General features: G+C 38.3%; 1 protein-coding gene across 3 annotated transcripts in view; it reads right to left on the bottom strand.

Annotated features, from left to right (window-relative positions):
- The window catches only part of Usp32 (ubiquitin specific peptidase 32), a 217704-nt gene that overhangs the window by 168483 nt on the left and 36015 nt on the right, over window positions 1-13206 (bottom strand). For all 3 annotated transcript variants that reach the window (XM_029562419.1, XM_029562426.1, XM_008831098.3), the window contains exon 2: window positions 2504-2631. In XM_029562419.1, coding sequence (XP_029418279.1) covers window positions 2504-2631 — 128 coding nt within the window. The remainder of the gene's footprint in view (window positions 1-2503; window positions 2632-13206) is intronic.

Here is a 13206-nt window from a genome sequence, read left to right as displayed (position 1 = left end):
TATAAAAACAAAAAATGATAAAATTACAAATTACTTAAAAAGCTAAACTCTATTCAAATGTTACAAAAAACATAATGTATTTTTTTCACAGATGCTTCTGACTTGAATTTAAAAAGAGTATCTCTTGAATACAGCAAAATATAATAAGACTCTATTAGCTTCTTTCACATGAGACAAAATAAGCTTTCTTTTCTCCATCTTTCCCTCCCTCCCTCCCTGATCCCTGCCTTTGCTTTGTTCACAGTAGTCTTATTCTGTAGCCCACACTGGCCTCAAACTCATACAATCCTCCTGCGTCAACTTCTTCAGTGTTTTAATTACAGGTACAAACCACCACTGCTGACAAAACCATGGCTACATTTTATTAACAAAAATATATAAGAATTTTTAATAGTGCCAGTTATAAATTAATCCAACTCTTGTTTTACCTTAAAATATCAATTACATATGCTATTAAACAGAGGTGTCTATTTTAAATTTACTATATCAATAATGCCAGTACCTTAGTTATTAAAAAAAGACTGCAAAAGAACTGATTCTACATTAGTTATGAGTGTTTTAAAAAAGACTTAAAATTTTAGATTATGTGTCTGTGTGTAGGTATGTACACATGAGTGCAGGTATTATGAAGGCAAAAAGGCATTAGATCCCCTGGAGCTAAAGTCAGAGGGAGTTGTAAGTCACCCAATGTAGATGGTAGGAATAGAATTCAAGCCTCTGGAAGAGCAGTGTGTACTCTTAACCACTGAACCATCTCACCAGTACTCTGGGTTTTTAAGTGAAAAAATAAGTTAACAACTTCTGTGAAATTTAGTATAACACTTAGAAAATTCATAATTACTATAATATATATAGTATAGTGTTTTATAGGGCTGAGTTTCTGAGTCTCTTTATGCTTAATGACAGATCTGTGTTTATGAAGCTGTTTTTAAAAAATTACTATATTTTGGAAAAACCAGACATGGTGCCACAAACCTGTAATCCCAAGCACTGGGGAAGACTGTGAATTCAAAGACAGTCTGGGCTACATGGAAAGTTCTAGGCAAGATCTGGCCACATAGTAAGACTGTCTCAAAACAAATCAAAAAATAAACCATCTAGACAATAATAAAGTTCTTATGCACTTTTAAAAAAATATCTTTTATTATTTTTATTTTATGTGTATGAGTGCATTCCCTGCTCAGACAAGGGTGTAAGATCTCATGGAACTGGAGTTATGGATGGTTGTTAGCTGCCATGTGGGTGCTGGGATTTAAACCCAGGCCCTTTGCAAGAGCAGCCACTGTTCTTAACTGCTGAGCCATCTCTCCAGCCCCCTAATGTACTTTTTTTTTCTTCTTCTTTTTTTTGGTCTTTTTGAGACAGGATCTCCCTGTAGCCCCAGCTGACCTCTCTACATAGACCTGGTTGGCCTTGAATGCAGAGAGATCCACCTACCTCTGCCTAAGTGTTGGGAGTAAGGGCATGCCCCACCACACCCAGCTCCCTAATGTACTTTTATAAGAGATTGATACACTTTCTTCTGTTAATATCATCAGCTAGAATTCATATTTAGTATTATAAAGATAAATACTGAAAATTCAAACATAACACATTTTAAAATTTATTTTCTATATTTTCTCAATTATCTCAATTTTTGTTTTTTTTGTTTTTTTGAGATGGGTCTCATTATGTCACTCAAGCTGATCTGGAATTCCTAGGTCAAGTGATCTTCCTGCCTCAGCCTTCCAAGGAGCTGAGGTTATTGACAGATACCACCACAGCAAACACTAAATTCTGTTCATTTAAATTTTTAAAGATTTTATTTTTTAATTATGTAGATGCTTGTGTGTCTGTATATAGGTATGTGCACAAAAATGCAGGTGCCTGTGGAAGCCAGAAAAGAGCAACTACTCTTCTAGAGTTGGGAGTTACAAGTAGTTATATAGATGCTGGGAACCAAACCTGGGTCCTCTGCAAGAGCAGTATAGGGTCTTATATCTCTACAGCCCCTCATTTAATATTTTGTGCAGTTAAAACGGTTGATATTACACAATCAGAAGTATAATAAATTGGGTGTGGTGGTGCACACTTTTAATCCCAGCACTCAGGAGGCAGAAGCAGGTTGATCTCTGTGAGAATGATCAGTCAGTGCTCTTAACTATTAAGTCATCTCTAAGTCTTTGTTTTTAAAAACTCTCTGCCACCCAGGATTAAGTCTTTTTAAGAGAAGATTCTTCAAGAATTTTAAAAGCAACGAGGAAAGAAACCAAGGAGAGGTAGCCTAAGCCTATAAACCCTACTCTCAAGAGATGAGGCACAAGGATCAGGAGTTCTATGTTATACTAAGCTACACAGTCAATTCAAGGCCAGTCTGGGTTATATGAGCCCCTGTCTGAAAACAAAACGAAACATTTAAAAAGTACAGAAAAAGAATAAAAAGTAATTTGAAAAATAACTTTGTAAAAAATATTTAAGTTAGCAGATAACTGAAAGGAAGGAAACCCAGTAACACAAAGATTACCTCTGCAACTTTAGGAGGTACTCCATCCCCAAGCACTTCCCTGATGAAGCAGTGCTGGCTCATGTAATATGAGAGTCCACAGGTCCTCTTGAAGGCATCTTTGAGTCGTTTGAGCTCTACATCTGTAACTACAATTCAGAAAGCGAAGATGGGTAAGAAACCAGACAGAAGAGGCAGCTTTCAAAACCTAGTTCCTAATAGAGTTAGACATGGTGGCACATACCTGTAATCCCAGTACTTGGGAGGCTGAGATAGAAGAATGGAGTTCAAGACCAGCCTGTGCTACATAACAAATTCAAAGCTGGACCTTGTCTAAAACAAAAAGAGAAAGAGACGGGAATGGGGGATGGGGGTATCTGGTTCCTAAGAAAAGCTGGCAAATATTCTCTTTCAGTTAAGTAAAAGGAACCCAATGATATTTAGTCATAATTCTAACATTCTCAAATCTAATCTATAAAGTAAATAAAAAAATTCTTGTCAAGGGCCAGGCATGGACGCATGTATCTTTGATCCCAGCATTTGGGAGGCAGAGGTAGGCAGATTTCTGAATTCAAGGACAGCCTGGTATACAAAATGAGTTCCAGGTCAGCCAGGGGTACGTGGTAAGACCCTGACTGTTTCAAAATAAATACATACATATATAAATAAATAATAAAATAAAATCTTAATAAAACATTTTCAAAAGACAAAACCCTAAAATATGCACACAAATTTTAGGCCAAGGCATGCAGGAAGTAGCAAGTGCATCAAGCTAACAGGTGAGCTAATGGCATTAGATTCTGGCATCAATGCTTTCAGTAATACATGCGCTTCTTTTATAATGAAAGTACAAAAGTACATCACATCATTTATACTATGAATATATATATATATATCTTGTAGAGCACAGTCCCCAAGTTTAGATAATTGTCATACACAAAGAAAATAATTATTAAATAAATAATATTTATAAATAACAACCTAAAAAAAATTAATAACCAATATCAAACAAACAAAAAACTGGACCAGGTAAATAGTTCTGTGATTAACAATACTTGCTGCACAAGCAAGAGAAATGAAATTCAGACCCCAGCATCATTATAACAAGCCGAGTATGGTCTCTCACATGTTTGTAGCCCCAGCACTGAGAGGCAGAGACAAAAGGATCACTGGGGCTTACTGACTGACAGCCTAGCCAAAAAACCTGAGGTCCAGGTTCAGCAGGACCTTCATCTCAATGGTTAAGGTGAAAAGTGATAAAGGAGGACACCTGATGCCCTCCTCTGGCCTTTGCAGATATATAAGCATGCACCCACACATGGATGTACACTACATACACATATATCTCACAAACATACATATACAAAAAAAGAAAAAATTTACTGATCCATTATTTTAGGCATTTAAGACTTTTCACTTTATATAGAACAAGCACTGCCTATAAAGACAGGGACTAGAGAGATGGCTCAGTAGGTAAAGGTATTTGCTACACTGACTCCACAAAGTTGTCCTCTGACTCCTATACAAGCTGTGACACACAACATACATACACATACATACACACACTACACAGATCATGCAAGCACACACATACAACAGTATAAATAAATAGAAATAGAAATAATACCCTTCAATATTATGTATGTATTATGTATTATGTATGTATTATGTATTTAACATAACAATCCCAATAGAAGACAAAAATCGCTCCCCTGGCCCATGATGGAGTAAACAGAGACAGCTTCTGGATGTAGAGGAAGATTATGTTAAATTTTAAAGGTAAAGTCAAGTAAAAGAGACAAGAGCATGCCAGGCAGAGATAATACTCTATTTCAAAGTATACACATATACTGCATGCTAATACAGCAAAGTAAGGAAGGCAGGGGGAAGTAAATGATAAACCGAAAGATGTAGAAAACCAAGTTACAATTACTTTATTCTGTCATAATGAGGAAGGGATATAATCAGTTATAACTCAAATATAGCCCTAAGCAGTCTGAAAACAAGCAAACAAATTAATAAAGCTCATTCTAAAATAGGGTAGAGAACAAACCTAGAAGCAAAAAAGAGACTGCTATTCCAAGAGGAAAATGAGCCAAATCTGGGAAACAACCAGAGAGAAAAGTCAGTGGACCAGAAGCTGCTCTGAGAGCAGAAGCAATCAAGAGTTAATATCTCAGCTTTTATCCTTGAAGACTTAAAGGGTGGCATTATGAAGATAAGAGATACACAATAAAACAAAAGGAATAAATCAAATAAAAGAAAACTATATCAAAGACCTACTGGATATGGCAACTTTGGGTAGTTATATTTGGTTTATTTTTTGAGTATAAACCTTAGAAAAGATTTTCTGGAAGTCCTCAGTATAGAGGTAGTAATTAAAACCATAGTATAAATCATAAAACTGGAAGAAACCAATGTTTACAATGCCTAAAGAGAAAGAAAATAAAGACTCAAAAAAGAAATAATGGCAAAGAAAAATGGTAAGGAATAGTCAGAAGGGCAGAAGATGAAAAAATATGGTCTCCAAAAGCCAGAAAGAAGTTACTGATAAGCAGTTTGAAGGTAGAAAGAACCAGCAAGATAAGGAGTGGAAAGTGCTTGGCACACAGCTAATCACTCAATAAATGTTTGTCATATGGAGGGAGGGTTCCAGGTTCAACAACGTGTAGGGCAATGATTAGGAAAAAGGAAAAAAAGCCCCAATATAAGAATTAAAGTAGTTACAGAAAAGTAGCTCACTAGACACAGGGCTTAGTAACTAACATCTACAACATACTAAGTCAGTACATTGTAGTTTTTAGAATGTGACAACAGAACATAGAATGAAGTTCATCTCCTTACACTGACAAAAGAGAAAACTTAAGCTATTAGAGCTATTAATATTTCCTCAAGATGTCTAATTTTCATTAATGACTATACTGAAAAATTAGGTTGCTTCTGATCTAGTGGAAATAAAAATAAATCAACTATTAGAATATAACATGACAATCTTCTCCATTGTTGATTACAGAATATTTAAAAATCTGTAATTTTTGTTTAATAAAACTAGCATGCTTATGTAGAGAACACAGGTCACCACTGAAGTACATACAAGTCAAGCACTCTTAAGACCCTGGGTTCAATTCCCACTAAGGGGGAAAGGGGCAATAACTTCACATTGATGAAATGACCAATAAATTTTTCATTTATAATGAAAGGTTATATACCACACACAAAGAAACCTTTTCATAAATTTTTATGTGTATGAGAGTTTTGGCTGCATGTATGTATGTGTAACCACATGCATGCCTGGTGCTCATGGAGGCCAGAAAAGAGCACCAGAACCCCTGGAACTGAAGTTATAGGCAGTTGTGATATGGATGCTAGGAACTAAATTCAGGTCTTCTGAAAGAGCAAGTGTTCTTAAACAGTGAGCCATTTCTCTAGCTCCAAGGGAACTTGTTAAATCATTCATAATAAGCAAACAATGTCCATCAACAAAAATGATCAAATAGGGACTGGAGAGAGGGCTTACCAGTTAAGAGCACTGGCTACTTTTGCAGGAGACTCGGGTTCAATTCCCAGCACCCACATGGAGCTAACAATCATCCATAACTCTAGTTCCAGGGGAATTTGAAGCCCTCTTCTGACCTCTGAGGGCACTGCATGACATAGGTGCACTTAACATACATGCAAGCAATACACTCATACACATAAAATAAACATATTTTTTAAAAGGTCAAAAAGTTATTGTATATACTCAAAATGTTTCACAGACACTAAAATGCTGTCATAACATTGACATTTACTAAAAATAATATTTCTATTTATTCAAAATATTATATCAACATTTAGTTAAGCAGTACACAAAGAGTATATAAAAATGTTCATTGCAGGGCTGGGAAGTTCTTTAGAAGGCTGAGAGTTTAGAATTTAGCTCAGTGGTATTTCCTGCCTAACATTCACAAGGTTGGATCCCAGTACTATCAAAAACAAATAATTGCTATACAAGTGAAAACACTGAAAATTTAAAAAGTGAAAACTTCTTAAGCAAAAGTTGGGCAATATAGCAAATGTCTGTAATCTCAGTACTTGGGATACAGAGGAAGGGTGATCAGGAGAGTTCAAAAGTCATTTTCAACTATGCAGTGACTTTAGGCCGGCTTGGGCTATAGAAAACCTTGTCTCAAAGAAAAGACAAACAAAAACACTTGGGCAAGACAGAAAAGAGAACTGAATCAAGCCTAATCACTTCTTTTTTAATAAAAAAAAATTTTTTTTGGTCTTATTGAAACAAGGTCTCCCAGTAGCTCTAGCTGGCCTTTCTATGTAGACCAGGGTGACCTCGAACTCACAGAGACCCACCTGCCTCTGCCTCCCCTGAGTGCTGGGATTAAAGGAATGCGCCACCACACCTGGCTTAATAATTTTTTGAAAAACACACAAAAGTATGTGCATCTGTGTGGGCACACACATGCCATGGCATGCATGTGAAGGTCAGAATTTTGCAGAATCAATTCTTGCCTTCTACCATGTGGATTCTGGGGACTGAACTCAGGTCATTAGGTTTAGCAACAAGTACCTTTACTCACTATGGTGGTCTAAATGAAAATGTCACCCATAGGCTCAAAGTATTTGGACATTTTGTCCCCAGTTCCAGATGCTGTTTTGGGAGGTTGCTGGAGGAAGCACCTCATTGGGGGCAGGATGTGAGAGTTCTTAAGCCTTGCTGGATTTCTATGCTTCCTGGTCCTACCTGAAGGTGTGATCACTTGGCTTTCTGCTCTGACCACCTCTGCTGCCATCCTTCCTCACCATTATGAACTCTAATCCTCTGGAACTGAAAGTTCAAATTCTTCCTTCTATAAGTCACCAGTTGCCATGGTCATAGTGTCTTTTTTGTTGTTGTTGTTGTTTTGTGTTTTTGAGACAAGGTCTCCCTGTAGTCCTAGCTGGCCTGGAACTCATGATGTGATGTAGACCAAGCTAGCCTCAAACTCACAGATATCCACCTATTTCTGTCTCAAGTGCTGGAATTAAAGGCCACACCTGGCGAGTCATAGTGTCTAATCACAGCAACAGAAAAGTAATTAACACACTCACTGAGCCATCTCACCAGTCTCTAGTAACTTCTTAAAATAGGAAAGTATAATATTCATGTAGTTTGTCTCTGGACCATAAAATCACAATGAAAATTTTCAAAGGATATTTACTCACAGGAACAGAGAGAATAGAAAAAGAGAACTGAGGGCTTAAGAAACAAATTTTTCTGGTTGGGGCTGGAGAGATGGCTCAGTTGTTCAGAGCACCAGTTGCTTTTGTAGAGGACCTGGGTTCGGATCCCAGCTTCCACATGGTGGCTAACAACTGTCCATAACTGCAATTCCAGGGGATCCAATGCCCTCTTCTGACCTCTGTGGAATTGCATGACACAGGTGCACTCACATACATGCAGGCAATACACTCATACACATAAAATAAAATAATAAAATACTTTACACATTTTTCTGGTACATATTAAGTATCTGGAGAAGAAATGCTAGCAAGAAGCTAATTAAGCTGGGTATAGTGGCACATGCACAAGAGCCAGCACTCAAGAGCAGAAGAAGCTTGAGGCCAGACTGAGCCTCAAAGCCAGAACCTGCTTTGGAAAAAAAAGGGGTGTGGGGCAAGTTAATGATCCAAAGGCTTAGTTAGCAGCTGATGGTAACAACTGCCACAACAGGTGAGTGAATAAAAAGAAAACTAAAACAAAAATTTAAAGAGACTAGATGAAACTACATGAGTTGTTAGACTACCTACGCAGCCACAGATAAGCACCAATCTACCACCTGCCCCTTATCACCAATTTCACACCAGCATTTTAGATGCAGACAATGATCAAGAAAACAGCTAAGATTTTCTGAAGAAACTTAGCCTGAAAAGGCCCCTATCAAGGAGAGATGGCTCAACTGTTAAGAGCCTTGGCTCCTCTTCTAATTCAATTCCCAGCACCCACATGGTGGCTAACAACCGTCTAACTGCAATGCCAGGGGATCCAGTGCCCTCTCTGGTTTCCACAAGCATTGCATGACACAAGTGCATTTACATACAGGCAGGAAAAGCACTCAGACACATTAAAAAAATAATAATAATCATAGTTTCATACCAGATAGGTTGAGAGCTACCAATGGGATAACAGCCATAAAAAGGGGTAAATATTAAATGAACATTTACATCTAGCCTTCCCCTACTCTGAAATATACAATCAGCCCTCTGTATTTGCAGAAGTTATATCTCAAACTATGGAGAATGGTTGTTGATAAGGAACATATACAGACATTCTGGTTTTCATTCTCTAATATAGTACAACAAATATTTCTATAGAATTTATATTATATTGAACACTATAAGTAATTTAGAGACTTATAGGAGAGTATGTAGATGGACTGCATGCAAATACTACACCATTTTATGTAGGGACTTGAGCATCTGTGGACTTTGCTATGTGGGAGGAGGGTCCTGGAACCAGGCCCCAAAGATACCCAGGGATGACTGTGATCATCATTACAGAATAAATGATTCTTCTCTCAATAAAGTAAATGATTCCAGAACAAAGACATATTGTCTACAGAAATGGCTGAGTTCCAAAACAATGATCCAACAGAAAAATCTACCAGTCAACAAGTGATACACTCAAACATTTAAGCCTTCCAATCAACACATTTTATTTTTTAAATTTTATTTATTATTTATTTATTTATTTATTTATTATTTTTTATTTTATGTGTATGAGTGTTATGTCTGCATGAAGGTAAGTGCACCCATGTCATGCAATGCCCACAGAGGACAGAAGAGGCTGTCGGATCCCCTGTTACGGACAGTTGTTAGTGCCATGTGGATGCTGGGATTCGAACCTGGGTCTTCTGCAAGAACACTCAGTGTTCTTAAACCAATGAGCCATTTCTCCAGCCCTAAATTTTATTTATGATTTTTATTTTATGTGTATGCGTATATTGCCTGCATGTAGGTAAGTGCACTTGTGTTGTGCAATGCCCGTGGAGGTCAGAAGAAGCTGCTGGATCCCCTGGGACTGGAATTACAGACAGTTGTTAGCTGCCATATGGGTGCTGGGTTTTGAACCTGGGTCTTCTGCAAGAACAACCAGTGCTCTTACCTTCTGAGTCATCTCTCCAGCCCCACATTTTATTATTTTTATTTTATGTATATGAGTGTATTGCCTGCACATATATAAGTGTACCCATGTGGTGCAATACCCAGAAGTCAGAAGGTGTTAGATCCCCTGGAACTGTAGTTACAGATGGTTGTTAGCCATGATGTGGGTGCTGGGAACTGAACCTGGGTCCTCTGGAAGAGCAGCCAGTGCTCTTAACAGCTGAGCTCTCTAGTCCCATCAATCAACATTTTAATGCATCATTCTTTTAAAAATAAACAAAGGCTCTGGCAGTTCTTATAAATTTAAAAATACACTAATCTTATAGTCTAGCAGTTCTGTTTCTTATTCACCCAAGACACATTAAAGGGGGAAGAGGAAGAAAAAGGGAAGAAACATAAACAGAAATCTCTTTTATACTCTAGCTGCTACTAAGTTCCAGGTATTTGCTAAAATGTGAGAATGAGAAAATAAGGAACATGAAATGCTTTCGTACAATCACCCTATTTTTAAAGTGTTGACAATCAACTTAAAAAAAAACAAAACAACCTTTAACACATAGACTCAATGTGGCATAGCTACAGATGGTAAACTCCAGGCATAAACAAAACATACCTATATCCAAATCCAGACACTGTCACATTTACTAGCTATAACAAAATGAGCACCACTTACTAGCTGTGAGAACATGGGTAAACTACTATCTCTGTGCTTTGGCTTACTCATTTGTAAGATGGAAAAAACATAATCTCTTTCTAGTACTACTATAAGGGTTTGAGATAATATATGATAAATGACTTTTAAAAAGCTGAAAAATAGCTAGGTGTGGTGGTGCACACCTTTAATCCTAGCACTCAGAGGCAGGCAGAGCTCTGTGAGTTCTAGGCCAGCCTGGTCTACATAGTGAGTTCCAGGCCAGCTGGGGCTATAGGGAGGCCCTGTGTCAAAAAGACCAAAAAGGGGCTGGAGAGATGACATAGTGGTTAAGAACACTGGTTGTTCTTGCAAAAGACCCAGGTTCGTATCCCAGCACTTACATGGCAGCTAACAACTGTCTGTAACTCCAGTCCCAGGGGATTTGACTGCCTCTTCTGACCTCTGTGGGCATTGCATGACATCAGTTCACTTACCTACATGCAGGCAATACACAGATACATAAAATTAAAAATAAACCGCCCCCCCCAAAAAAGCTGAAAAATAATGAATGACCCACAAGTGTTAAGTGTCATGGTTTGAGTGTGAAATGTTCTCCACAGGTTTATATTTGAACAGGTCCCAAGATAATGGTGCTATTATAGAAGGTTGTAGAATCTTTAGAAGGTAGGACTGAGCAGAACAAAGTAGGTTACTGGGTTGGGTACCTTGAGTTACATTATCCATCCAGTTTCCTATGTTGTGCTGTTTCCTACCCAGGTATGAATAAGCAATTGCCTCACAGTCCTGCCACCATGGAGAGAGAGATGTTCCTGCCATGATGGTCTGTAATCCTCTGAAACCATGAACCAAGATAAACCCTTCTTCCCTTAAGTTGCTTCTGTCAGGGATTTTGTCAGTCAGGAGAAAAGTAACTAAAACAGATAGTCTGAGAAGGGGATTTCAAATAGTAATAAGGGTTTACCCTGTTCCCCTTTAACTCCTATATAAAGAAACAGAAGGAAAACTGTGATAATGAAGAAGAGAGGAAGGAGGTACACAGAAAACAAAACCAACAGCTTTTTCTACCCCCACCCTTTTTCCTTCTTTCTGGTTATATTACTTTTCTCACTGTTGTGACTCAACAACTTAAAGGAAAAAGGGTTTATTTTGGCTTACAGTTTGGGGAGGATACAGTTTATCATGGTGGGGAAGGAACAGATGCAGGAATGTGCGGCAGCTGGTTATACTGCATCCAGTCAGGAAGCAGAGAGGTGGCACAAGTGGGGATGGGTTATAAACTGCAAGGCCTACCCTCAGTGCTCTCCTTCATCCAGTAAGAGTCCACCTAGTAAAGATTTCATAATCTAGCCAGGTGTGGTGGCACACACCTTTAATCCCAGCACTTGGGAGGCAGAGGCAGGTGGATCTCTGTGAGTTCCAGGCCAGCTGGAGCTATAGGAAGACCCCATCTCAAAAAACAAACAAACAAACAAACAAAAAAGTTCTATAATTTTCCAATATTCCAATACAGTACTACCAGCTGGGGATCAGATGTTCAAATCCAGCCTATAGAAGACATTTCTATGTTGTAAGTTATCTATAGACCAGTATTTACCACCTAGATAACCAGCTACCAAACACTGAAATAAAGGGGAGGAAAGGAAAAAGAGAGCAAAAAAGGAGTATCAAAAAAAAAAAAAATGTTGGGGCTAGTGAGATTGTTCAGCAGGTAAAAGGCATTTTCCACTAAGCCTGACAACCTGAGTTCAATCCCTAGTACCCAAGGTGGAAGGAAAGAACCAATACCACAAAGTAATCCTCTAACCTCCACATGCACATCATGGCATGTGTGTATCCCTCGCCATTATACATGAGTTTGAGACCAGACTGGGCTATAGGCTATATAGCAAAATTCTGTCTCTGTATGCCTATGCACATGCACGCATGTGAGCACACAACCAAAAGTTCTGGCTTGGGGCTAGATGTGCTGGCACAGGGCTTTAATCCCAGCACTCATTTGAAAGGCAGAAGAAGCAGGAGGATTTCTATGGGATTGAGGCCAGCCTAGTCTACAGAGAGTTCCAGGCCAGCTGAGGCTACAGGGAGACCTGTCTCAAAACAACAAAGTACTGGCTTTAGAAGTCAAGCTCAGCAGTAGATGATATGCTTAGCATGCATCAGACCTAGCACTGGAAGGAAGGAGGGGAGGGAGGGAGTGACAGAAGGACCAAAGGTTCAATCTGGAAATTCCTATATTTCTAGCTACAGGTTGATCTATATCTTGTATTTACTCAAAGCATAAAGCACATTCATTTTATGTTTATTTACTTATCTAAAAATGATCCTTATTAATCATAGTTGACCTAAAGTCACTTACAAGTTAAGACTACCTTATAATAGAAAAATGAAGAATGGGGGTTTCTTATATTTAATTCCTTGATCAAGCCCAGAAATGGCTCAGACTGCACTAAATCCAAGACTTCCCTAAAGGATATTTTTTGTTTCTTAAAAATACAGAGCATGCCCTTAATCCCAGCACTCAGGAGGCAGAGGCAGGAGGATCTCTGTGAGTTCGAGGCAAGCCTGGTCTACATAGTGAGTTCTAGGACAGCTAGGGCTACAGGGAGACCCTGTCTCAAAAAGACCAAAATAATAATAATAGTAATAATACAGAGCTGGATGTGATGGTACATGCCTGTAATCCCAGCGTTTGGATGTTCTCAAACCTGAGGCACAAAGTAAGATGCAGGATGACCAGGGCTACACAGTGACATCTTGCTTCAAAACAAACAAGCAAACAAACAAAAAGTACCAAGGGGAAAAACACTTCCAAACTTTGTTGTTTAATAATTTCTGTTAACAAAAGTAATCCAAGCCAGTTATGTATTAGTACATACCTGTAATCCCAGCACTGGAGGCAGGAGAACAAGGAGTTCAGTCAGCGGACTATCTC

Source organism: Nannospalax galili, unplaced genomic scaffold (genome assembly GCF_000622305.1).
Source record: "Nannospalax galili isolate Female #2095 unplaced genomic scaffold, S.galili_v1.0 scaffold1430, whole genome shotgun sequence".
Classification (NCBI taxonomy): domain Eukaryota; kingdom Metazoa; phylum Chordata; class Mammalia; order Rodentia; family Spalacidae; genus Nannospalax; species Nannospalax galili.
Note: the sequence above shows the minus strand (reverse complement) of the source record. Positions and strands in the feature narration are given on the sequence as shown.